The 26,478-nt window shown below is 52.3% G+C and overlaps 1 protein-coding gene and 1 long non-coding RNA gene across 5 annotated transcripts; one reads left to right on the forward strand and one right to left on the reverse strand.

Annotated features, from left to right (window-relative positions):
* The first annotated feature begins 1,781 nt into the window (after positions 1–1,781).
* Positions 1,782–23,360, forward strand: TPM4 (tropomyosin 4). 4 transcript variants are annotated; one of them, XM_024560863.3, is made up of 9 exons: positions 1,782–1,968; positions 6,980–7,105; positions 11,409–11,542; positions 14,082–14,199; positions 14,763–14,833; positions 15,760–15,835; positions 17,847–17,909; positions 17,992–18,061; positions 19,058–19,370. In XM_024560863.3, exons 1-9 carry the CDS (start codon positions 1,855–1,857, stop codon positions 19,138–19,140), a joined length of 855 nt encoding a protein of 284 aa, XP_024416631.1. In that variant the 5' UTR covers positions 1,782–1,854; the 3' UTR covers positions 19,141–19,370. The 4 variants fall into 4 exon arrangements, with proteins under 4 accessions (XP_024416631.1, XP_024416632.1, XP_053766491.1 ...); XM_024560864.3 differs by lacking the exon at positions 19,058–19,370 and adding an exon at positions 22,078–23,360 and having other exon boundaries at positions 1,784–1,968; XM_053910516.2 differs by lacking the exons at positions 1,782–1,968; positions 6,980–7,105 and adding an exon at positions 7,262–7,607.
* LOC123479757 (uncharacterized) lies at positions 19,359–26,426 on the reverse strand. The gene is made up of 3 exons (XR_006655490.2): positions 26,269–26,426; positions 19,946–20,025; positions 19,359–19,863 (listed from the first exon to the last, which is right to left on the reverse strand). It is a non-coding gene; the product is annotated as an uncharacterized lncRNA (long non-coding RNA).
* Positions 26,427–26,478: the final 52 nt, after the last annotated feature.

Here is a 26,478-nt window from a genome sequence, read left to right on the forward strand (position 1 = left end):
GGCTCCCCAACATGGGGAGAAGTCAATGTCCTCAGAGCATGAAAGATGCTCCAGAATGTTCTGTTTGCTACCATTTTGGCCCCAATACCTTTGGGTAGAGGAGTTCTAACCATGAAGAAGAGAAGGGAGTTAACCTAAGAGGCAGTGAAAGAACCAGGATGGGGCAGAGGGGAGCTGTAAACTCAATCTTGGCCTGACCCCCGAGCGCCCCACTGGTGCTGGCTGCTGCCTAGTCTCTCTTTATCCCACTGCCTCTGTGGCTTTGGGCAGGAAACACAGAAGCCTCCATCCCATACAGAAGTCTTGATGCTGGACTGGGAGTTCAGGGCTCTGTTCAGGAAGGCTTCCTGAAGGAGGAGCCATCTGATCTGGGTTTCGAAGGATGAATAGAAGTTTCCTAGTTAAAGAAGTGTGTGTGTGAGAGTGTGAGTGAATAGAGGTGATTGAGTGTGTAGAGGTTTATTTTCATTAACAAGGATTTTCTGATCTTCTGGGTGCCCGGTGCTCAGGGGCCCACAGGCAAGACCAAGGCACAGGCCTGCTCCAAAAGAGCTCAGCCCAAAAATGATGATCAAATAATAAAAATAAGAGTAATAGCTCTCACATTCTGAGCATGTGCTGCTGGGGCTCAACCTGTAAGAGCCTCTCTGTGTTTGTCAACTGAATGAATGAGCAAACAAATATTTCTAAAGGCAGCAAATCCTGCCCCAGGTACTGGAGGACAGAAGGAAGGCACAATGGGCAGAGGGGGCCGCAGGTGCCAAGGCCTGGGAGTAGGAGATGGCAGCCCTGCCTGAGAGCTCTGAACTCTGAATTGGGGAGAGTTGTGGGTAGGTAGTGGTGGGGTGGGGGTTGGGCAGGAGTCCTGAGTGAGAGGCCAAGGGGCCAAGGCCTCCTGTTCCTGCGGGTGCTGCAGAGTCACAGCAGATTCTGAGCTGGGGGTGGGGAGAGCATCAGGGTCTGGTCTGGGCCTGCCTTCACCTCTGAGAGCTTTTGAGAGAAAGACAGCTGGGGTCTATTTCACTCAGGTGAGCCGGATCCATGGGTGGCAAGGGAGATAACAGAGACAGAGGGATACATGGAAGAGACAGAAAGAGAGAGGGAGAGAGAAAAGACCCTGAAGAGATAGCAGGAGAGAGACAAAGAGGTACTGAGAGAATGGGAGAGACAAAGAGATAGGGAGATAGAGGGAAGGAAATGGAGATAGACGCAGAGACATGGAGAAAGACACGAGGCAAAAAGAGAGACAGAGAGAGCGATAGAGAGACACAGGGATGGAGGGAGAAGATGAGGAGACAAACACCCTCCAGCAAGAGGTGGGAGTGACCCAGGGAGGACCCTTGGGGCAGCAGGAGATGGCATGGGCACCTGACCCCAATTCCCAGAGACAGTCCCCAGAGGGGAGGAGAAGGCAGACCAGGAGCCTTCCTTGTCCACGCCACACCCACCCACAAGTCCTCTTCAGCCCTCCCAACCACAGACGGGGAAATTGAGGCCAAGCAGCAGGCCACCAGGGATCCTCCTGGGCCAGCACTGTGCCCCCATGTTCACAAGGGACCTGTGTCACCAGGTTAAAAATGGAAACAGGTCGGGCCTTTTTTTTTTTTCTTTGAGAAAATCCTAGGCCCAAATAAGGTATGGGCTGCGGGAGGCTGGTGCGCTGGCCAAGTCCTCCTGAGAGAGCAAGTGGTGGCTGGCCCAGCCAGCCTGGGCTTGGGCCTCCTCCAAGACGCGCCCAAGCAGGGCGGCACACCCTGGGGAGGCTATAAGGGCCTCCACTCCACCCTGCTGTTCACTCGGCCCCAGCCACAGACCCCACCACAGACCCTGCCACCGCGCCCCTCCCACCCAGCCATGGAGGCCATCAAGAAGAAGATGCAGATGCTGAAACTGGACAAGGAGAATGCCATCGACCGAGCTGAACAGGCCGAGTCAGATAAGAAAGCTGCTGAGGAGAAGTGCAAGCAGGTGAGAGGCCAGCCACAGGGCCGCACCAGGCTGCCCAGCGCCCTCTCTGAGCTGGCGAAACTCAGGGCAGAGGGTCGGTATCTCAGAAACCTTGGTACCTGGAAGTTAGGAAGGGGGAGGGGGTGATGCTCCGGTCAGGAAAGAGTAAGGCAACCATGGTCTTCCCTGGGGAGCCCTGGGCTAAGAGAGGAGTGATAGGACACACCCAGCAGGGCCAGTGGAGCCAAGTGAGTAGGAAGGGACGTTTGCTGGGTATGTGTGTGCAAACGCTAAGGGTGTGTGTAGGTGTTGGGGTGGCTCTATCAGTGCGGGTGTATGTGTGCTGGATGGGGAGGTTGTAGGACACTGTGTGTGAGTGTATTTGTATGTGTTCGAACATTTCTGTGTGTGCACAAGTTGTGTGTGTGTGTGTGTGTGTGTGTTGCCTGGAGTGTAGAGGGATGTGATCGCTGTGAAAATGAGAGTGTGCAAAGAGAGGTATGAGTGTGTGGCAGTTGGAGAGTGGGTGTGAAAGAGTGTGGATGTGTTTGTGAGTCCGTGTGTGAATGGTGGTATCCGTGTGGGGATGTGTGTATGGGGGAGAGGCTGGCTCTGTGTGTGTTTGTGCAAAAGTTGGCATGATTAATGGGATGTGCGAGCGTCAGGGTGAGTGTGTGTGTCCAGGTGACTGTATTAAGGTTGGCCCGTGTGTGCTTGGCAGGGGTTACTGTTTCTGTTGGGGGGTGTGTGTGTGTGTGTTTGCCTGTTGAGGTGAGGGTGGCAGTACAAGGCTTATGTGTGTGTGTGGGTGGTGACCCTGGGCCTGTGTGTCTGTGAGCCTGTGGGTCCACACTGGTGACTGCCCTGGAAGGGTGGCCAGGAGTGGGTGTGAGGTGGGGCTGGCTGTGACTGGCTACAGGGGCAGCTGGGTGAGGCAAGGATGCCTTCCAATGGCTGGGCATGGAACCCAGGTCCCCAGAGGTCCATTTCCCCATGTGTGGTTGGAAGGTCTAGAGACCAGGGTGAGTGGAGATTTGAGAATCTCGTTGAGGCTCTGCTTGTCTGGGGTGCCCCGTTGTCCCTGCTGGGAACTTGGCAGGGCAAGGCAGGGCTGTCTGTGGCAAGCAGAGGTCCTGGACCCAGAGCTTTGGGGATGAGAGTCCCAGGAGGCTCCAGCAATATGGGTAGGTACATCAGGTAGCTATTGGAGGGGCAATGGCAGAGGCCTGGGCTGGGTGGTCCCAAGGCCAAGGCTTGGGGCCGAGCTGAAGTCAGTGAGTCATAGGGGTCTAAGTGGCCAGAGCAGCCATAGGAGGAGCAAAGGGGGTTATGCCCCTTCCGTACTGCCCTGCCCCCAGCAGGGCTCATTTTTGCCCGGAAGTCAATCGCCAAGCTCTCAGGAGTGGCAGGGTCGCAGATAAGTCCCAGGTGCTGCCCAGGCCGGTGACACCAAGTGCCCAGCCCTGCCCGGCCCAGGCACCAGGCCAGCCTGGCAGGTAAAAGCTAGGCTGAGCTCAGACTGGCCCTGTCGCAGCTTGGTCACTGAGCACCTTGGAGCAAATGTCTTTACCTCTCCCTGTGCCTTGGTGGCCTCACGTGTGAAGTGGGGAAGAGACAGTGCTACCTCCCTTGTGGTGACTACATAGGTAGGTCCCTTGTCATGGCACCTGGCACAAAGTAAGTGTTCGATAAATGCAGAGTTGTTTCCTGCCCCTCCCTACTTCCCCTTTGAGCTCCTCCCTCCCCCTCCATCCTGGGGCTGTGACACATCTATACTGGTCTGCTCCAACTCAGCCCTCCCTATCACAAACGTCCCTCCTCCCTCCCTGCGCCCCTCCCTAACAAACACAGATGCCCATCCTGTGCTGGCCCTGAGCTGCCTGCTTCCATCCAAGGCTCAGTCCTCACTGTTAGGGGCTTAGCAGATAAAAGCAACTTTATGGCTCTAATTTTCACTAAGGTGTGAGTGACTGATACAATATACTCCACCAAGGCAGACTCAAGTTCAAAAGGAAAGGCTCCTCAAAGTCTCCAGGAAGCTTGTGGCCCGGAGGCAAGGACAGGTTCTTTGGCCTCAAGCTGGATTTTCATTCTGTTCTCTCTCTCTCTCTCCACCCCCCCCCCCCCCAAAGCCTCCCACTAGGGTAGACTTGTGCATAAATCCAGGCTGGATCACCTAGCTTTGTAACCCAGGGCACATTGCTGCTCCCCTCTGAGCCCTCCAGGGTCTGATCTGAAAAATGGGGGTAAATGATGCTTCCAGTGGTGGGGCATAAAACCCAAGGCCCCAGAGGTCCAAAGCAAAAGCCAGAGCCCCACAGGGCCAACTGCCAGTCCTACCTTAGAACAGAGGCAGGAGGCGACGAGGGACTCAACTTTACCCAGAGTGCCTTATGCTTCAGAGGAGGCCAGAGAGTGTGGGTCTCAGGACCAGCCTGGACTTAAGGGACCCTGCAAGCAAAGTCCCTATTCCAGGTCCCCCCTAACTCCCCACCCCCACCCCTGTCTTTTGAAAGTGGGAATGGGACCAAGAGGCCCAGCCCTCCTGCTTCCTGCCAGCTCTTCTCCCAGGGCAGTGACATCCGCCACAACTGACCTTTGACCCCACATCCTGACTCAGCCCTGCCTGAAGCCCCCATTCATGGGGACTGAGGTGTGTAGTCCACGACCCTCCCAGCTGTTTTACAGCCAGGTAAACAGAGGCCCAGAGAAGGAAGTGACTTGCCTGAGATCTCCCAGAGGCAAGGCAAGGCTCTGCCCACCCAGCAAGGTACTACGCACCAGCACATGCTTTGTGTGTGGATTCCGGAGGGAAAGGAACCGATTAGTGTCAGTCTTACTTATTTTTTATACCAACTCCAACCACAAAAGGGTTTGGGGTTATGTCATTGATTCATTCTGAGAACTTCCTCCAGGATTCCGTGGTGAGTGTCCAGCCCCTTGCTGGGTGATGCTGAGGCCCAGAGTGACCTTAGCCCTAGGCCTGACTCCCAAGGAGCCCCAGGCTGGGGGAGATGGAGCCAGACGTAGAGGGATGCACCTGTCTTCAGGGTAGGGCTAGGCTATGGAGGGACGGGGACTGGAGGGTCCAAGGGAGTGGCAAGGGCTCTGCCCGGAATAGCAGGACAAACCACCCAGAGAAGGGGACTCTGGTGCTGGGTGTGGAAGGTCAGTGGGAGGAGGGTGTGCTAAGCAGCGGGCACAGTACAGCCTAGTGGTCAAGCAAACCAGCTTGGAGTCAGTCTGACAAGGGTTCAAATCCCCTATCTGTATGACCTTGGGCAAGCTCCTTCCTCATTTCGGGTATCAATTTACCCTTCTATATTACGAGCCTTCAGTAACGGGCCTGTCACATTCTTAATGCTTCATAGCCTCCTGCCCACTTTATCCCAGTGCCCACCCACTGTCCAAACTGCCCCAGAAGAAGTCGCCAAAACCCCAATCATCTTTGTAGCTGTCTGGGGCACTCAGACACCGCCATGGCAAGGCTTCCATTTTGCAGAAGAGGAAACTGAGGTTAGAAAAGGGGACAGAGGTCACAGAATTGAGGCTTGGAGTCAGGCTTCTGGGCTCCTTGCCTAGAGGTGGAGGTCAGGCCCACAGACTCTGATTTAGGCCCAAGCTGCTGCCACCCTCTTCCTCTAATCCCCTCCCCATTCCCCAGCTCAGCCTCAGGCACTCAGAGGCTCCGAGATAGAAGGCTAGGTGATAGATATCTCCTCGAGACAGGGGCCCTTTTAAGAATTTGCACACACACACACACATTCCCACACTTTGCACATCTTAAGGATGAACATGTAACCCAGATCAGATTCGCAGCTTGATCTAAAAGCTGCAGGCACAGCAGCTTTTATAACAGACCGTGTTCGGGAAGGAAGAGAAGGAAGTCAGAGGGATGCAGGAAAGCAGGCTCCGCACGAGGACCTGCTAGAAGTGGGTTCAATTCCTGTGCTGTGTGGCCTGGGGAAAGTTACTCTGCTGCTTTGGGCTTCCTGCTGTGAAGAGGCTGCAGGAGGAGAAGGAAGGGGGGTGGGTTAGCCAGGGCGGCCCCCTGGGAGCATGGACAGGATCGGGGGTCAAACTACCCAAGGCAAAAGTCAAATCAAAGCGTGAGTTGGAATAATCACCCCGCCCAGAAGTAGGAGGAGGGGGAGGGGCCACCTGGGATGGGTAGAGAAGGTTTCCAGAGCTGGCTATTGACTGGTGTGCTGGGGGGGCACTAGAGATGGAGAGGTGGGCTGTGTGGTTTCTATCCCATACACCCGAGCTCCTCAAACAGGGGTGTAGGGAGGGAGCCAAGACTCTCAGGAGAAATAAGGGTGGCTCAAAATTTGGGAAATTCAGGGGACATTTTAATTAAAATGAACACAATCCAGATGCCCAAGAATTGAAAAGATTCAACCTGTGCTTTAGAAGAAAGTGGCCTTTGAAGGGTAGCTCTCTTCTAGCCAAGCCCCCAAAGTCCAGGAGTGGTGGGGCATCTGAGCCCTTCAACCTTTTCAGGGTGTTTTTGTGAGGCACTGTGAGAACCATTCTTTGGGGTAATGGGGAGCCATGATAGGTTCCAGGCGGGGGGAGGACAAACATACACTTAAAAAGGTTCTCTGGCTGGGGGGGGGGGTGGTGTGCAGAACTAGAGGGGGATCAGCAGGAGACAGGGACGATTCAGGCCCAAAGTATGAGACTCCCCCTTTCAGTTTAACCCAGATCACAGGGAGGCTGTACCCCTGAAACTGGGATGCAAAACTGAATGTGTGAATCTGGGAGAGGGGCCAGTTTCTCCAAAGCTGTACTGAATTCCCCACGAGTATTGGGGGACCCTCAAAAAGATAAGCACATCTGGTCCCAGGGCAAGGAAAGATGTGAAAATCATATTCACACGTAGCATTTATTGAGTGGTGCACAGAATTGTTAATCCCTGTTTTACAGATGAGGAAACAGGCCCAGAAAGAAAGAGGACTCTTGTGAATGTGGGGGGAACCCCGCCATGGGACGTGGCCCCCAGACTGACACGTTCCCCCTCTGTCCCCAGCTGGAGGAGGAGCTGACACATCTCCAGAAGAAACTGAAGGGGACGGAGGACGAACTGGACAAGTACTCAGAGAACCTGAAGGACGCACAAGAGAAGCTGGAGCTGACGGAGAAGAAGGCCTCGGACGTACGTGCGCAGGAATGCAGCAGCCCGCGGCAGGGCCGGGCAGGAGCCCGGGGCAGGGAGGGAGGAAGAGGAGGAGGAGGAGGAAGAGGAGGCGGTGCCTCCCTGTGCTTTCTCCAAATAAGTCCCGAAAAGGGGCACTTTCCAGCAGCTGCGGCCAGCGGTGCCGACGTCAGGCCCTCCCCCAGCGGTGCTGACGTCGGCGGCCGGGCCAGGTGACCTCATCGCCCCGACGGCGGCCCGGCCAGGGGCGGGGAGGGGCGGGGGCTGCACCCGCGAAAGCAAAGGCTCGGGGGTTGGGACGCGGCTGCTGCAGCTTTCGCCGAAGCCGAGTCCAGCCAAGCCGAGCGCCTGCTGCGTGCGCCCCCGCGCCATGGCCGGCCTCAACTCCCTGGAGGCGGTGAAACGCAAGATCCAGGCGCTGCAGCAGCAGGCGGACGAGGCGGAGGACCGCGCGCAGGGCCTGCAGCGGGAACTGGACGGCGAGCGCGAGCGGCGCGAGAAAGTGAGAGCCGCTCCCGGACCCCGGCTCCGGCCCGCACGCCCCCAGCCAGGCGTACTCCCCGGCCCCGCGCTCCCTAGCTCGCCCCGCGCCCTCCTTTCTTCCCTTCTCCCAGCGCCTCTCGCTTCCCGCGCTCCCGCCCGCCGGCTCGCCACCGCAGCGGCCGTCCGCCTCCCCCCGCCCCCCGGTTTGCCCGCCTTCGCGCCCTCGATCCCTGCCGCTCCGGATCGCGGACCCGCAAACGCCCCCACTCTCCACTCACGCTCGGGGCTGGCTGCTGAGACCCTTTCCTCCGCCGCCCTCCTTCCCCGGCCTGGGACTGGGGAAGGAGCACCGAAGCCGGGTCGGGAGGGGCCGGTCGAGCGGGAAATGGGGGGATGGGGCCTAGTGCTCCTGCGATCCCGGAGTAGGGTGGAGGCACCATACAGCTATCCGATTCGGGCTGGCCCCGGGGTCCGGAGGTTGGGGGGGTACCGCGGCTGCACGTAGGAGCGGGAAGTGAGAGTGGAAACGAGCTTCCATTGTCTGAGGTTGGACTGGGGTGGGGGGGAGGCTGCGTAGCACTTTCTCGCCTCTTCTGAGGCTTCCTGGCTCCCGCTGAACTTTCCCAGCTGTTCCCAGGGGCGCGGCAGCGACGTGTCTGCTCCCGGCAAGGGGCGGAAGTTCTGCCCCGAGCCGTCCGCCTTTCGTTGCCCAGCTGGTCCCTGCGGGAACCAGGGCTTCCAGAGGAACCCCGCCTTTCCCAGAAGATCTTGGAATGTTAGCACGGGGCCTTAGACCCGCGATCGATCTGTGTACCTCTGCTGCTTGTCACAGTGCCTGAGGCAGATAATGGGGCTGAATGAAGAGAGGGCCTTGCCACCCTCTCCATCCCCTGACTGTCCCCTCGGGATGGGACAGATGGTGGCAAACCCTGGGGATGGGGAGAGCTCTGGATTCTACTTCCATCTCCTACCACTGGGTACTCAACCCCTAGGAGAGAGTCTCCCCATCTGTAAAGTAGGAGTGATAATAATGGCGACTCCCTAGGGTAGTTAGGAGCTTCCCGGGGGTAAAACCTCTCTGCGTGCATTTGGCACATAGTAGGTGCTCGATTCCTGGTCCCCCTCCCCTATCCCCTGCTCCCCAAAGAGCTCACAGTCTAACGGGGATGAGAGGAAAGGACACACAAGGCTGATTTGCATTTTAGGGGTGTCTGTTCTGTTCTGGGATCGTGGCAGGGAGGAGGCCATCCAGCGGAGCTTCAAAATGGAGGTTGAGCGAGTCTTATAGAATAAATAAGAATTTTCTGGGACAGGACACCCGCTGGTGGAAAGACTCAAAGGGAAAAAAGTTGAGGGAGAGGGTGGAAGCTGAGGGACCCTGAGAGCTGGAATGTTGGGACTCGGGGCGGAGACCCTAGAGGTGGAACTGCCTGTGGGTGTTGAGCCCCAGACTGCTTCGGGTTGGCCTGAGTGGCAGCCTTTAGTGCTGGACGCCTCCAACAGTAGCCGGTTTGGCCTCTTTCGCACACAGAACCGCCGTAATCCTCCCTCTGATCTCATCCCAAGTCATCTCACTGGAGGACAATTACTTCTGCTTAAAAATGGCCCTTAGCCACAAGCCAAGGCAGGCGTGGGACAGTCCATTCAAGAAGAAAGATTTTTTGGAAAGTTGTAGATATGCTAAAAAGTTCGCTTTTCTAAGCGTGCTTCTCTTGGTCAGGAGGGGGAAAGCTTAAGGTTCCTGGGCAAAGGAATGGGGCCCGGTTGCTGGGTGTGGCGGGGGCGGGGGAGGGGGGTGCCTTTCTCAGCCGCCTGTAGATAAAGCCAAGAGCTGGCGTGTGGCAGACTTCTGGGGCTGCCTCCAACAGCTGGTTTCATTTAGATTTTTGTGTGATTAACCCGACATCTTCCTGTTCCTTGGCCACATGTATCTAGCAAGCCTCTTTTACCTTATAAGGGAAATCCTTTGTAGAGTGTGGAAGCTTTGATTGCAGGAAGGGGTGGAGCCCCAGATGACTAGCAGTGACTAGCAGTTTTTCAAAAATACATACATATATATATCCATCCAAATAGATGTATGCATCTCAACTCTTTCCATTCCAGATAGTTGAAAATGTGCCCAAAGCGTGGTTTTCAGGATTCAGAATCCCCGGCATAAGGACCTGCCCAGTCTTTTTTTCAAAGACAACTCTTAAATCAAGCACCTCTGTATGATCTTGAAAATCAATTCCTTGGCTGCTCATGGGTATAGGATTTCTTACTGGAGTGATGAAAATGTTCTGGAATTACAGTGGTGTTGCTTGCACAATTTGGTAAATGTACTTAAAAAGCTTTGGGAGGGGGGAATTCAGTTCCTGCCCCAGCTGCTGAAGGAGTTAAGATTCATGTAATTTAGAAAAAATGGAAGGCACTTACTTATTAGGAGGAGTGGGTGGCATTTCTTGACAGAGTTCGTCGGTGGTTTTTAATGGAGTGTCCAAACTGGTGTTTCAGAGGAGACTGCCGTCAGAAGGCACTGCGGGAGCTTCCCCTGCCTCTGCTTCCTGGAGCTGAGAGAAGTTGCCCTATTCTCTGTTTGCAGCAACTCTGGCTTCATTGTATCACCCCAGATGTTTGCTGTTTAAAGGAGCGGGGGAGGGAGTGGTTTCCCACGCATTTTTACGGCTTACTCCAATCCAGAGACTTATTTTTCTGGATGTTATGATGCCAGTGTGGCTTTACCTGGGCCTTCACATCTCCCCTTGGCTGAGCCCTGTTTGCACCCACTCTCAATATCCCTTCTTGAGTGTGGCTGGCTTTGAAGCCCCCACAGGACTTTGAGGTTCGGGGTGCAGGCCAAGCAAAGGAATCGCCCCGGACTGGTGCACAAGAGGCCATTCCTTCCCGATTCCGTGGCACTAAACAGAACTACTACACCTAGCTGGGCCTTTGTTTTCCCCTCTGTAAAATGGGTGAATCACACAAGGATTAAATGAGGTGAAATCATGCCTGTTGGAGCTGCCCTTTTGTGGGACTCACCAGGTGTCTGGTACACCGCCTTGCCCTGCGGTGACAGTCCTCACAGCAGAGTGAAGGAACAAGGCAGGGAGGGATAGGACAGGAAGGCTCAGAGCCATGAAGCAACCAGCCTAACGCTACGTGGCTACAAGTTGGCAAAACAAGCCAACACTTTCTGATCCTGGAGTTCTTTTAGGCGTACCCAGCCACGTTTCCTTCCTCGGGGGGGAAACTCCCAGAAAAGCCAGCAGCACTGTTCAGGCATCTCCTTCATGCCAAGATTTCTTTCCTCTCTTCTGTATTTTGTCCCATCATCTCTTGGCTAGACTTACTTAAGGGTGGTGTTCCATCTGGGCTGCCTTCTTCCCCTGAGTGGACAGCCAGGATTTAACTGGCGACTCCATATTCTTGCATTATCTTGCCATTGAGGTGACTGGGAACACACCTGATTGTGTGACAGGGTGAGCTGGCTCCCCGGTGGCCTCATGTTCTAGGAATCCCATGCACACAGAGGCTAGCACTGTCCTCTCCCAGCATATGGGACACTTGTTTCTCTTCTGTGTTGACTTGACCACCCATCCTACCCTGGGACACACACCTTCCTCACTGAGTGGTGGGTGTTCCCCGATGTTTTCAGGAAAGATCATACAGAAAATTCACATTCTCCAGAAAAGAGTGTGGATTCCTCACTGCCTGGATTCCTGGGTGGGCTCTGGTGCCGGGGGTGGGGGTGACGTTAGCTGAGGGGAAGGCACTGTATGGGTGGGGGCTTCCACTGCTGGCCTGTTACCTCCTAACCTGGCCGCACCTCTGACCTCCCCAGGCTGAAGGGGATGTGGCAGCTCTCAATCGACGTATCCAGCTCGTTGAGGAGGAGTTGGACAGGGCTCAGGAACGACTGGCCACAGCCCTGCAGAAGCTAGAGGAAGCAGAAAAGGCCGCCGATGAGAGCGAGAGGTAAGGATGTGAACCCATGGCGCTGTCGATGGCTTCTGGGACGTGGAGATCCGCGTGGATGGCTGGCCTCACAGAACTGGGGTGTGAGTGCGAGCAATCACACGATGTGAACATGTACAGATACGTATGATGCGTGACAGTGCCTTGAAAGCCGTCATACTGTATATAGAGGTGTTTGTCGTTGGGGCGGTGACAGAGAAAAACTCCCTCTAGCAGAGGAAGGGAGAAAACAAGGGGGTCAGATACAACTGCAAGTATGTCTGTAGTGGTGGTCAGTTTGCAGAGGCAGAAGGCCACTGTGCGTCTCATCCATGTTTTCAAAACATCAGTTGCCAGGGTGATGTGAGAAGGAGGCAGGTAAAAACTTGGGATGGGCCATGCATAGGTGATTGTGGACAATGCAGTTGGGCAGGCTCTGGGCTACTGGACGGCTACAGCAGCACGTCAGGGACACGCACGAACTTGCAGCTGACGGTGCTCCTCACCCTCGTGGCATGAGCCCTGCATTTGGGCTTCCTGGGTGCTCTGTCTTCTGGAGCACAACTGTTTTCTGGCACGATTCTTGCAGATTGTGTGATTCACAGAAGCAGCCACCTCTGTGCCATAAATGGATTCCTTAGGTGGCGACTGTGTGGGTCAGGTCGGTGGTCATTGCATGTCTAGCACACGATTCCACCAGAATTCTCACTTGACCCATCCCCCGTGGTTTTCCAGGATGAACTCCAAAGGAGTCATTCCTGATTGTGCTGTGGTGACCAATACCAGAGATTAAAAACCAACCGGGGCAGGTCGGGGCTGGGGGGTGTGTGTGGAATCAACTAGGATCTTGGAGATGTACTCTGGGAGTTGCCCGAGCAGGAAGTTTTTTCCTGTGCAGTGGAACAGCCCATGCTGAGGGTTCAGCTTCCAGGGCAGGCTCTGCTCCAGCCATTTAGAGGGAAGGGGGCCACGGTAGATGTGAGGGTTCCATCACAAGGGCTCGTGGCTAGGCCTGGGACCTGGGTTAGCTGCTATCCGTGTGCACGGTCAGATGTGCCTGGCTGGACATTTTCAAGATGTCCCCAGGGCAAACCCGGCAGGCCTGGAATTGCCCCTCACTTGTATCATGTCACCAGAAGCCTTTGGTGACACCGATGTTAGAGACCGATATTTTTGGTAAAAGGAATTCTGTGCTCAGGAGCTGGAGGTCTAGGTGCAGGTCCTGCCGCCACTTGCTGTTTGGCCCAGGGCAGATCACTTCACTCCAGGACTGCAGCGGGTTTTCCAAGCTCCCTCACCTGCTGATCTCGAGGCCTTCTGCGGGTGTGCAGGGTGTTGTGACAGCTGGGAATGGCAGTGATAGCCCAAGTGGGGGTGTTTATTAGACAACAGAAGTATGTGCTCCTCGGCTCTGGGCGGGCCCTACGCACATCGATTATGTTATCCTGGGCCGGCCTCTTTAGAGGTGATTTTTTTTTTTTTTTAAGATTTTATTTTTAAAGAGAGTGGAAGGGAGAGAGAGTGAGAGAAACATCAATGTGTGATTGCCTCTCACATGCCTCCTACTGGGGACCTGGCCCACAACCCAGACATGTGCCCTGACTGGGAATTGAACCGGCGACCCTTTGGTTCTCAGGCCTGCACTCAGTCCATTGAGCCACACCAGCCAGGGGTGGAGGTGCTGAACTTAACCTGGATCCGTCCAAGCAGCGCAGGCCAGAGGGAGCTCATTTCATGGTCAGCCAAATGAGTCACAGGAGACTTCCTGCTCTCCCAGGAGGGATCCACTGTCCTCATCCCTTGCCTTGTTGGTATCTGGCTCTTCCCTGAACTTTCCACTACAATCCATCCAGCATTGAGTTCCACTCACTCTTGTTTTTAAAACCTTCCAGTGGTTTCCTGTCCCCTTAGCTTAAAACCCTTAGCATGTCATTCAAGTGCCTGGCCTGTAGTCTGGCCACCCAGACCTTCTGCCACATTGTGTCATTTCTCTGGGGCTTTCTCGTACAGTGCCCTCACGGAAGAATACCTTTCCCCTCCTCGTTCATGTACGGACTCTAATCTGGAAAGTCTTCTGTGGCACACGCATACCACCCCTCCCACCGCTGCAGGATTCATCTTTCCTGTGGCCAGGCAGGCGCGGACCTCTGATCACACTGTAGTAACAGTTGGAGTAGAAGCACGCTCTGTTATTAGGGAGAGGTGATTTAGGGTGGGAACCCAGACTCTGCAGCCACACCACCGGGTTTGAGTCTCAGCTCTGCACTTACTAGTTACATAACCTTGAGCAAGTCACTGAGCCTCTCTGTGCCTTGGTTTCTTCCTCTGTGAATTGGGGACAATGTGCCTGCTACTTCGTGGGGTGGTTTTACATTTAAGGCACTTAGAACAGTCCTGGCGTTCAGTAAAGATAAAACGTGCACGTGAGCAGCTCCACGGTTTCCTCTGGGGAGTGTGGTTCTCGGCAGGTGGCTGAGAAGTGCTTAGGCGAGCAGGTGCGTGGAGGTGCGTGATGGCACGGTACCGTGTGTGGCGGTGATGACCAGGTTGCTCCTTGCAGGGGAATGAAGGTGATAGAAAACCGGGCCATGAAAGACGAGGAGAAGATGGAGATCCAGGAGCTGCAGCTCAAGGAGGCCAAGCACATTGCAGAGGAGGCTGACCGCAAATACGAGGAGGTGAGTGGGGCTGGCAGATGGTGGCGGCAGCAGGAAGTGGGGAGGAAATGGATGTGTGATAGGGAGACCCTGGGACCGCCCAAAGGAAGCTCTCGGGTAGGTCAGCTGTCCATCTGTATCCACATCTGTTTTTCCAGAAACACACTTGGCTGGGAACTGTGTCTTCCGCAATGCCAAAAGGTCCTGGGGAATTCTATGACGCTTGTCTGACTTGGTGGGGAAATCAACTGACCAGGTCGCTATTTGTCCTGCAGCTGGGCCTTTGAGCACAGCTTGGTTAAACTTGGGATTCGTGGTCCCCAGCTGTGGGTCTTCAGACAATGGAAGCTCAGTGCCCCTTCTGCTTGCCTCCATGGTCTCAGCTCTTCCTTCCCCTCCAGTCTGCCTCCCTCCTGGGACCCAAGGGAGAGCGTGTTGATGTCCTCCAGGACTGAGTTAAAGAGGGAGCAGAAAGCCCCACGGTGGCAGGCAGTCTGGGCGTGGCCTCACAGCGTGCACCTGAGCGCATCCTACTAGGTGTGGCTGTTGGGGTCAGTCTCCGACCATCCATTCTGTCTCTGCAGGTAGCTCGTAAGTTGGTCGTCCTGGAAGGCGAGCTGGAGAGGGCAGAGGAGCGTGCTGAGGTGTCAGAACTGTGAGTGGCGGGCAGGGCTGAGTGGTGGGGGCAGGGGGCAGCTCAGCTTTTGGGTCAGAGCCAGAGGGAGTTGGCCAGCACCAACGAGAGCCTCCACTCAAGCGGACAGGCATTTGGGACTCATTGCTCAGTCCCTTGTCTTTGCTTCCATGGCTGACAGAGAGGTGGCAACTGTTTGTCCTTGTTGCCCACGTCTTGACTCCTCCCACAAAGGTATTGGGAAATAGGAGGGAGACAGCTGGTAGCAGAGAAGCCCAGAAGTCTCATTCTCCCAGAGCGAGTGTCTCACTGGGCGGTGCTTTCTTAACAGAAAGCTGACCGACAGGGCAGCCCCCACCCCACCGCAGTATTTAAATGCTTTGCTCCTGAAGTCATCATTTGGCCATGACACATTCTGGAGTGGGCAGGGTAGGGGGCGTGAGAAGCTTGATCAGAATCCTGAAAGCTCCCAAACCCCCAGAAATCCTCTCCCCTGGGCCCTCCAGCTCCGCAGAGCATCCCGCAGCACTGAGACGGGTCTGGTTTCACAAACCCATTTTGGGCTTGCTTCCTGGAGTGTCTGGCGTAAACTCCCACTGCTGTCCAGTTGCTGTCCCCCAGCCTCCTGCTCTCCATCTCGTCCTTACACCTTCCGGAGGCAGCCTCATCAATCACAGGTTCCACGTCCCTGTTGCCTCAGCCTTGGCGGGAGCCCAGGAGCGCTGCACAAACCTTCCCCATGCTCCTCAGCCTGCCTGCCGCGCCTTCGCGGGGCACGGTAGGGTTTTGATAAGTACACAGTGCTCCAGCTCAGGAAAAGCCATTAACCTTTCCCCCGCATTCCTTGTGGAGGCTCCAGGCATGCGTGGATTCCTCTTCAGGAAAACTGCTTTTAGGGGAATTGCCTGCCAGAAGGGACGGCACAAATACCCTTTATCTTTGTGTAGAAAATGTGGTGACCTGGAGGAAGAACTCAAGAATGTCACCAACAACCTGAAGTCGCTGGAGGCTGCCTCTGAAAAGGTTGGTGGTTGGCTTTTGTTGGAGGGTGATTGGCTGGACTTGTTCTTTTCTTCCCCAGGGTACTCAGGAGCATGCCAGGGTCTCAGGGATCTGACCTGTATTCGCTACCAGCCCCTGGAGAGCCCGGCAGCTGGGCCTTCCCCTCAGAAAGAGGTGTCTGGTGACGGCGCCTCCCTCTTCTGTGGGGCTCGGCCCCATCTCTTGTCGCCGCTTCTTAGGAGGTGGAGACGGGGTGTGAGACTGACACCTGGTCAGCCTCCTCTGCGGGGATCTGAGTGTAATCCTGTAAACACAGAGCCCCCACCCCACTTGAATCCCTCCATTCTCCCAGAAATACCTCCTTGAAGATTGAACAGCAGATACCAGAGGCGGAATGGGGCTTTTTAGGTTGAAATGGTATCCAGAGGGGTCACTACAGGATAGAATCACACGAGGAGCAACACACAGTCTTCCTCTGCTCACCCGCTGAGTCCCCCGTCCTCCCTCCTCCCGCCGTCCTCCAGGAGCATCAAACCTCCGTTTCTCAAACATTCCATGTTCTTTTGTCACCTCCAGTTCTTTAAACCTGCTGTCCATTCAGCCAGGGGTGACCATTCCTTTTCTTTTTGCTTGATAACCTCTTGTTCATCCCTTAGGCCTCTGCTTAAATAGCACTTCTTCTGAGAAGCCTGCCCTGATTGCTTATCTAGGTTAGGTGTTTCTTGGCTTCATGGCCCTACCTACGTCTTTTCCTATCATAATGGTCGATCTCATTTATCATGATTACTCAATTAATCGCATGCCTTCCTTACTAGATTGTAAACTTTAAGGACGGGGTCCATATCTGACTACTTTAGAGCTATATCATTAGTCCCAGCCTTGTGCTTGGCATGTATTTGATACCAGGATATTTGCTGAACCAATACAGTCCAGGTGCGCACGCCAAGTGCTGTCCGAGGCCACGGGGATAGATGCTACAGTGCCCGTGTGGCCTCCGCTTCTGTGAGAGCTCAGAGTCAAGTTGAGTGAGGAGACTGACAAGATAACAAGGTGCTTTGGGACTTCAACAGAGGGGCCTTGGGAGGTTGGGAAAGGTGTCACAAGGTAGTGACGTTTAAAAAGGCTGTAGACAGGAGGTGAAGGACAAATACCATATGATCTCACTTGTAAGTGGAACCTAATCAACAAAACAAAGAAGCAAAATAGAACCAGAGACATGGAAATAAAGAACAATCTGACAGTGACCAGAGGTGGGGAGCGGGATAACAGGGGAGAGAAGGGTGGAGTCAAGGAACATGTACAAAAGGACTCGTGGACAAGGACAATGGTGGGGGCGGGGCAGGGGAGAGCAATGGGGGGAAATGGGGATAACTAATTGAACAATAAAAAATATTTTTTAAAAAAAGGGCTATAGAATATGACGGTAGCCAGGAGCTCAAATTCCAGAGTCAGGTTCCAGTCATGGCTTGGTCACTTGCTAGCCATGTGACCCTAGACAAAATTACCTGTTTACTCATCTGTAAAATGGGATTGAGGGTATCTAGCAACATAGCAAGCAATTGATAAATATTAGCTAATATTAATCTGAGTCAAGTCTTGAAAGACACGTGATTTCTAAGAGGTGATAATGAGAAGAACATTCCATCCTTGGGGACCCCGTCATAGGCAAGAGCTGGGAGGCCAGAGAGAACGTAAAATCTGTTGAGGAAGAAGGAGGCGGCACCTTGGGGAGGTTGGTGGGAAATGAGGTTGGAAATGCAGACGTGAAGGGCCATGGACAGCGTGCCTTTCCATTCAAACATTGGCCCCAACTTCATCACACTATCTCAAGTTACCAGCTCAGTGCCGTCCCAGAGTGGTCTCCCATGGGGTCTCTGAGTCTTGCACACAGTTCTGCCTGGAAAGATGCCCGCTTCCACTCTGCTGCTTAGGCATGTTCAAGCACGCACTTGACTCCAAAGAGCAGGGAACTGGCGTTCTTTTATGCCTTTTTTCTCTCCTTTCAAATGCAGTGTTTTGGTTTCTCCCACAGTATTCTGAAAAGGAGGATAAGTATGAAGAAGAAATTAAACTTCTGTCCGACAAACTGAAAGAGGTGAGCGATCACACCCGGCTGGCCGCGTTTCTCCTGGGGCTGGTGGTGACGCAGTCGCAGTGACTCCGGTCTTTTTCTTTAGGCTGAGACCCGTGCCGAATTTGCAGAGAGAACAGTTGCCAAACTGGAAAAGACCATTGATGACCTGGAAGGTATGAAATTGCTCTCCGATCATGCTTGCTCTGCCTCCCCCTACCTGAGACACCCGCAGAGAGTTGGGGGAAGTCTGCAGGGGCTGAGCTGGGCTGCGCGCAGTTTAGGGAGTAAAGTGAAGAGCGGTGTCACCTCTGGAAGTCTGGAGCACTGGAATTGATAGTGTAGATCGAATTCAGACGGGGGTTGCCATTTTCGAGAAATAAAACACCTCTGGTTAATTAGCTCCACATGTGAGTACAAAGACCCAAATATGGCTAATTTAAAAAAAAAAGAAATCCTTAGAATTTTCTTCCATTTCCTCATTTCTGAGAGGTGCCTTGCATTTTTTAGGTGCCTTGCATTTTTACAGAAGCTCTCTCCCAGAGAGCTCAGAGCTTATCACTGTATGAGAAAAGGAAATAGAGAGAATGTAGAGACTAAATAAAGACTCCAGTCTGCAAGCCTGGTGCCCACAGATCCCAGAACTTCTTGTGGAGTTCCAACTTTTTTAAAAAAGTTCTGTGTCCTTCATGAGATAATTTGGGACTTCTAGATCTTGGGGTTCAGACAGAATCTCCCAAGCTGCCTCCTTCACCCAGAAAGGGTGCAAAGCTCATACCATGTGTCCCGAGTTTGGTTTGGGAAGTGAGGTTTCCATATACAGGGAATGCTCCCCTTCCAAAGTATGGACCAGGTGACATCGCTGGAAGTCAGAAACAACCCAGGGCAGGAGACTGTCGAGGAGAAGCTCCGTGCATTGCTGGCCACCACTTTCAAAGGCGCATTCTAACTAATTCCCTGCAGAATCTCAAACTACTTAGAAATCCCTCTGTCGATCTTTTGTTTTCTTGTTTGTTTTCCATACACCACAACTTCCTCCTAGTTCATGCTTTGTTTTCTCACTTTTTTTTCTTCCTCTCATTGCTCGCCTGTGGCACACCATTCCGACCCTCGCACTCTGTCCCTGGTACCTCTTCTTCTGAACTCTCTCCCTGGGGACGTCCACCCTCTAGATGAGCTGTACGCTCAGAAGCTCAAGTACAAAGCTATCAGCGAGGAGCTGGACCATGCTCTCAACGACATGACCTCTCTCTGAGGCAGCAGGGGCCGCCCTCTGTCCTGGCAGTACTGACATCTGCCTTCTCACTGTGGTGCCTGCACTCCTGTGGGCTTCTACAAGCTCCCCATTTCCTCCTCCTGTTGATCCTTCGAGCTGCCTTCTGCTGTGTCCGTGACTGTGTGCCCGAAATAAAGACAGGCAACCCTCATCTGCATGCCCTCCTATTTTCATTTTTTCCACTTGCCGCTTTTGAGCCGTAGTAGGCACGACACCCTTGACTGTGACTGCAGTGGGAAGTGGGTGGTCCAGATGAAGAGCTCATTTCAGAAAGAAAATTGTGCCCGTGATTCTCTGCCGATGACGTGAAAACAAAAGCCAGTTTGGCACGAGCTCGCAGACTCGGGGCTAGCTAACTGTATCTGCATGCCAGTAGCTGTTTTTCCTTAAACAGAAATTGTTTGGAGTGGGGAGTGATCCACCCTCTTAAGCAGCTTCACAGAATCAGCAGAACTTGCAGAAACCAGCAGGCTTGTGTCTAAAAAGAGGATACCCTTGGATGGGGTTGGCTCTACGGATTCAGCAACGGCAACGGCATTTTGGTCTCTTTATTCCTTTCTGCGTTTGTTTCTGCCGTACTCTGAGAGCGGTGCCTGGGGTTCCCTACGTGTTCGCCGTTCCTGAGCCATCTCTCCAGCGCCCAGTCCTGGGAGGAAGTTCCCCGTGAGGCTCTCCTCTATACCTTGCCCTTAGAAAAGTACCCTACAAGGAATTAAAGAGCATCCCATTAGTGGGGAGAGGGAGTGGAAGCTGCTGGAGGGACAAAGAAAGGAAGGGTCCTTACCTGAGCTCCAGACAAAGTTGCTTGAGATGCTAATATCTGCCTCCCCTGGCATCTGAATTACTAGAACCAGGAACCTTGTTCTGGTGGAGGAAGAATCATAGTGTTAGCCTATGGGTATTAGAAGGCCATGTTTATAGTGACCAAAAGCTCATAGATTTTTCTAAGAGAGTCTAAATTTCAAAGTCTATTCAGTCGTTCCTGCCCTCTGCCAGCACTACCTCAGACTGCCCCGGTAACTCTGACATGTTGACATCCAGCCACGTCTTCCAGACTGCCCCTCGAACCTGAAAACAGCACGAAAATCTCCAACTAGCAACCGTTTTGGGTCCCAATAGCTTGTTATTCCTCGTCCTGTTTGATTCAGGCGGGCACTTCTGTCCCGATTTTTCTTTATAGTCATTGGTCCAAAATACTTCTCCCTTAAACAACAACGCATACCCTTCCATCCTCAGCGTCTCCCTGTTTCTAACTGCCGTTCACCGGGAACTCCTGCATAAGCCACTCCCATCACACATTGCCACCCAACCCCCTCCGTGGAGGTGGGTGTATTCTGCTTGCTCTCTCTGTGTGTTTTTTTGTTCCTGGGAATTTTCCAGCCATTTGTAGCCTCCACCCTTTGAAATAGCTATGCCTCTCCTGCCTCTCTGGTCATTCTACCTCACTAAGCACCTCATTACAGCCTCATGGACAGGGATTGGGGCTGTGGAGATCAGCTACTACCTGTTGACAGCCTGTGGGTCTTTCACGATTCTCAAAGGCAATTATGGTAACACTTTCAGGGAAGGTTATTTTATCTCAGGCCTAATAACAAAGTAGATGCCAGGAATCCAGTGGCGAGGTGAAGTGAGGTCAGGGTTTGTAGTTGGGGTACCGGGGTTTAGATACCACATTAGCTGTGTGGCCTTGAACAAGCTACTTAGCTTTTCTGCAAAATAAAGGTGGTACCTAAGTTATTGTGAGGATCAAATGAGAATATGGAGAAATGGGTTCACACAAGTAGTAGGCATTCAATTACCCCGTGTCCTTCCAGACTGGATAGGCCTGGCTCACTGCTCTCTTTCTGGGGGGATCCTCCGCCATCAGAGTGGTGTGGCTTTTAAGTGCCTCATCGAATGAGAGGTCCGTAGTTGTATTTGAAAGGCTGCCATCTTGTGCACTTTTTTTCCTTTCTGAAAATTTCCACGCTGATCCTATCACATGTTAAGGGCATTTTGCTTCCCTTCAGTATTTTAATGAGTCTTGGCCTAGTCCCTTATCAGCCATCATTTATGGCAAACCAGTTTTCCCTCATGTTCTGTCATGCATAGCTCTGAATGGCATCCTACTTTTTTTTTAAAAATGTGTTTCATCAGCTCAGTAACACACCCGCAGTCTGGCTCCAATTTCAGTCACGTAGCATTTGCCTGGGTTTGACTACATCGCTGTGGACACATAGACACAGTAACACGGTTATGCTTGGAAGTTCAACAGCCATTCCCAGAAGCTCCAAAGGAAAGATGGGTTACAGGGCTATATTTTCTTCCCAAAAGCTCAAGGACTAATGAACTGGCCTTTGGTGGGGGGCGGGGGGATGTATTGAGTCACCCATATCTAGTACCAAACTCTTATGTTTATTTAACACTTCATAAGTTCTGAAGCATTTCTCATTTCTCATAGTAACTCACAGTGGCACTGCTATCCCCATTTGACAGATGGGGAAACTGAGACCTAGAAAGATTAAATGGTACAGCCGGTGCTTAATCTAGGTGTTCAGACTTTAGGATCACCAGATACAGCAGATTAAAATACAGGACATGCAGTTAAATTTGAATTTCAGATAGGCAATGAATAATTTTTTGGCATAAGTATATCTCATGCAACACTTGGGATATACATACACTAAAAAACTTACTGTTTACCTGAAATTCAGATCTAACTGAACACCCTATATTTTAATCCTGCAGTCTGATCTGATTCCCACATTTGGTACCTGAGCTCTATTACTCCATGGTATCCTGTTATAATTAAAATGCAAAGTCCTTTCTCTGCTATGATTTCTGTTCTGACGGTATGGATTTAAGAAACCAGTTTTCCCCCACCTTTAACAAAGATGCTTATTAATTTATTTTTCTCCCACTCTTAATCCTCACCAGAAAAACTTGCCCAGGCCAAAGAAGAGAACGTGGGCTTACATCAGACACTGGATCAGACACTAAACGAACTTAACTGTATATAACCAAATGCAGAAGAGTCTTGCTCCAACAGAAGCTCCAGACCTCCGTGTCTTTCTCCTCTTGTAAGAAGTTTCTTTTGTTACCGCATCTGCGCAAATTACGAATTTCTGACCAAATATTTTGTATCAGAGAGGCTTTGAGCACCAGTTTAATCTAATTCCTTCCCTTTTTTCCCAAATGGCACCAGATTTTTCAGCTCTATTTTTATTCTTAAATTGCATTTTGATTCTAGCTAGGCAGGGTGTTTCTTAATGAATATTAGTCTTTTCAGACTGAAGGCATTTGGTTCCTGGCAGATTAGGCAAACCCACGCTTTAAAAACACAGATTCTAACATCTAGTCACTGGTCAGCGTGAAAGGTTGAAGATCAGAACTTCTAGACCACCGTCACACGCCCAACAGGAGGCCAGGGACCAGCACACTAAAGTGGGTGGAGATTTTCCATCCAGAGCAGAGAAAGGGGGGTTAGGCTATTGTGGGAAGTCATACCCATAGATAGATTAACCTAAGCATTCCCTTTTCCACACTCTACCGGGCAGAGCAAACATCCCCTGAACAGTCAGCATGGGAATGCTTGAGAAATAGCCATAACATTTACTCTGATATGAGGCCATCCCCTCAGCAGGAATGAATATGGTAGAATTCAGTCCTGCTCAGGAAGCCATATGGAAAAGACTGCTAGCCATCAACAAATAGCAAGAGTATTTTTCCATTAAATGTTAAGCAGAAGGGGCCTCTCTGGCAGTGGAGATAAAGTAACTGGACTAACTTCATCTCCTCTTACTTCAGGGAATGGTAAATTGAAGATTTACTTATCTAGGACTTCAATGCCTTTGTCAGGACCAAGTTAATAAAAGACCAGGAAACTCCTGATTCAACTGGATACGGAGTATTTCGTAGACAGGGCTGCACGTTTGGCTTTGTTGTTTTGTTTTTTCAGTTAACATCTCAGCTGAAACATTCCTTATTCCCCGGCAGTGTGGGGGCAACTCGAGTTTACAGTCTCACCCTGCTTCTAGCTTACCCGACTCCTCTGCCCCTCACTCCTATTTATTGCGCATCACACTACCCAGGAGATACACTAGCAAATTGTGCAATTGAATAAAACCCACACTTCTCATTTAGATTCTTGCAACTGTATCATATGTAATAGTGTCACCTTTTCTACATTTTGGTCAAATAAATTTTTACATAAACTACAATTTGTGTGAATTTTAGAATGTGTGGGGACATATAAGGCATTTTGGTTCAACAAATGTGAGTGGGATGGTGAGATAATTGTGCCATGAATTTAGCAAATTTTATCTATTGGCTTTATACCACGATTTCATGATGTAAGGATTATAATCTCTTTATTACAGTGAGAACACTTTGGCTCAGTAACTAAAATGCTCCTGTCCTTTGTTACCCTCAACCCTCCTGAGCCAGGCTGTGAAGAGTGAGTAGGCTTTTCACAGATGGGCTAGGAGCAGGAAAGAGGGTTCCCGTTGCTTGAGTTAGGAAAGCACAGGCCTGCCTGGGAAAGCTTGTCCGTGTGTTGCATATACAAAGGAAAGAAATGGGAAAGCTGGTAGGTAGGCTGGGTCCACCCTGCTGAGAGCCAGAACTTCATTTGGTCAGGAGTGGAGAGCCACTGACTTTAGGAAAATCCACTTAGCATTCATTTCCAGGAAGGACTAAAAAGGGGATAGACTAGAGGCAGGAAGACCAGTTAGAAAGATGTTTCTATTGTAGTGCCTGCCATGGAACAGGAAGGAGGAAGTGATCTGAAGGATGTAATCTTAAGATTTAGCTGACTGGATGGCAGGAAACTTCAGAAAGTGTCAAAGATGACTGCAATTTAACTACCTGAATTGCTTTGGTAGTTGCCTCAAGATCAGATCTTGAGGAAGGGGGCGAGGGAATCAAAAAGAAGTGAAAGCCTTTAAAACAGGGGTGTTAAACTCATTTTCACTGGGGGTCACATCAGCCTCGCGGTTGCCTTCAAAGGGCTGAAATAATTTTAGGACTCTATAAATGTAACTACTACTTAACTGTTAAGGAATTGAAATTACATTTGGCCCTTTGAAGGCAACTGCAAGGCTGATGTGGCCCCCGGTGAAAATGAGTTTGACACCCCTGCTTTAAAACGTGGGTGCAATATGCAAATACTGTTTTGTTATCAAATACAACTGAAAACGTTTCCTGCTGTTCTACATCTAGCTGACACTGAGCTTGTTTCGATGGTAGATGAGAATGTCAATAAAATATAACCCCCTCCTCCAAGTGCCCTACTACTACCAGACTGAAGTTCCTTCTCCCTCATCCCACTGCCTAGGGCTGTAGTCTATAATCAGAGGATTGTTTTAGTCATCCTTGTGCTCCAGCACTTAACACTCAGCGTTTATAAACTGGCCTGTCTCAGCTCTTGGGGAGTTCACAGTTCCATGAAGTGTGGGAGGAACACGGTGCGGTTAGGATCTAGCCCACCAACCATGCATGGATACTGGGTGAGTTTTAGAATGAGCACACTGCAGGGTAGAGTCTGGATTAGAAGATGACTGGGGAGACCCATGGGAGATGGGATGATCTGAGGGGCGATGGGAACAGAAGAGCAAGATTCAGGAGCTGCTTAGGCCCTCTGAGAGCCAGGGTGTGCAGGATGAAAGGAAAGTCAAAGACAACTTGGGTTTTGGCTAGAAGGTAACTCAGGACAAGCTAGTGTGAGTAGGTGAGGTTGGTTGTGGACATGCTGAATTGGAAGGCTCTCTCCAGTGGCAGATGCTGAGAAAGCAGTTGGACACGGAGAGAGGGCTGGGCTATGGGGTCTCTAAGTGAGAATCACCAGTATGGAGAGATACTGGAAGTCACAGGGGGAGTGAATGAGGTCACCCAGAAACAGGAAACAAAGGAAGAACCGTGAGACACACGGACATCTGGGGAACAAGTAGAAATTCCCGTAAAGACTGCAAGGGAGTTTGAGAAGCAGCACCCAGAGAAGAGGTGTAGGTGGCAAGTGAAGAAACAGGCATATAAAATGGGGAAAACGGCAAGAAAAAATTGCTGGAGTAAGTGGTCAATGGCAAAAATACCATGGGGGGCAGAAGCCTACAAAGTGGTCTATGGCTTTGGTTGAAGCTTTTCCTAGACAAGATGACAATGAGTTGAAGTGCAAGGGGGGAGAGCCTGAGGCCATCTCTTGAAAAGGTCCTGCTTGGCTTTCTGATACCCAGAGTGACAAAGCGGTGAGGCCACGCGGGAGATTTGGACCATCTCTGAGAAGAAGGAAACCTAGTGGTTGATTCTTGGCCTCAAGCTGGTGGATCTGAATCAAAACCCAACTTGCCCATTTTTGGGCCTGAGAGAGTCACTTAGAGACTCTGGCCTCGGTTTTCTCACCATAAAATGTCATTAAACAGTATTTTCTACCTCAGTGGGTTAGGATGGGGATTAAACATTTTGGGTTTTTTTTTTTTTTTACTGTGTCCTTCACTGGCAGGCACAGAACCTACGTTCCTAAACGCTACCTGGAATTCTCAGTATCGAAACCCACTGGGCTGGTTCTGAGCCCGAGACGACTGACTAGGTTGGGGCGGGCGAAGCTCTAGAGTAAAAACTGGAGGCAGAGTACCCTGGACATTCTTTAATTAGGTCCAAGGGAGTTCCTGAATTGTCCTCGCTCGCTCAGGCGGCAAAGACTTGGGATCTTTAAAGAGGTCCTGCGGCTATCGCCGAGATCCTGGAGCATGCCTCAGGGGTGGCTTAGCTGCTCTCCTCTTTGAATTCTCTTGGCCGGACGCGCAGACCTCCAAACCCCATTACCCGAGCCACGGCCCCTTCCCGCGCTCTCCTAGGCGCCTACAGAGCCTGCGCAGGCTGAGAAGGCGGGAGCCAGAGACCCCACGCTCCTACGCCCTCTGCTGGCGTCTAACGGTTTCCCCGTCGCGCGTGCGCAAGATCGCCCCGCCCTCGACCTGCGGGGGCGTGGAGCGGTTGGCTCTGGTCCCAGCGATCCCCCCCCTCCCCTCCGGGAGCGAGGCGGGGACTCCCTAGAGTCGGGAGAAGAAAGCGGGGACACAGGGTGCCACGCCCCTTGCCTTGGTCTTCATTTGAAGCCCCTCGACTCCTCACCTCTGGCCAATCGCAGCCCGCCCTGTCCTGAGCGTCGGCCAATGAGCGGCGCTCTCGGGTCGCTTCCGGCTTCGCGCCCCGCTCGCCCCTTCCCCACGTCTCCCCGCGACGGGCGGGGCGCGGGGGCGGGCGTCAGTCGCGGTGACGCGCGGCAGGCTGGAAACCAATGGGAAGAGGGCTGGGCGTTGATGGACGGGGCCAGCGGCCAGT

The sequence above is a fragment of the Desmodus rotundus genome, chromosome 9, assembly GCF_022682495.2.
Source record: "Desmodus rotundus isolate HL8 chromosome 9, HLdesRot8A.1, whole genome shotgun sequence".
NCBI classification, from domain to species: domain Eukaryota; kingdom Metazoa; phylum Chordata; class Mammalia; order Chiroptera; family Phyllostomidae; genus Desmodus; species Desmodus rotundus.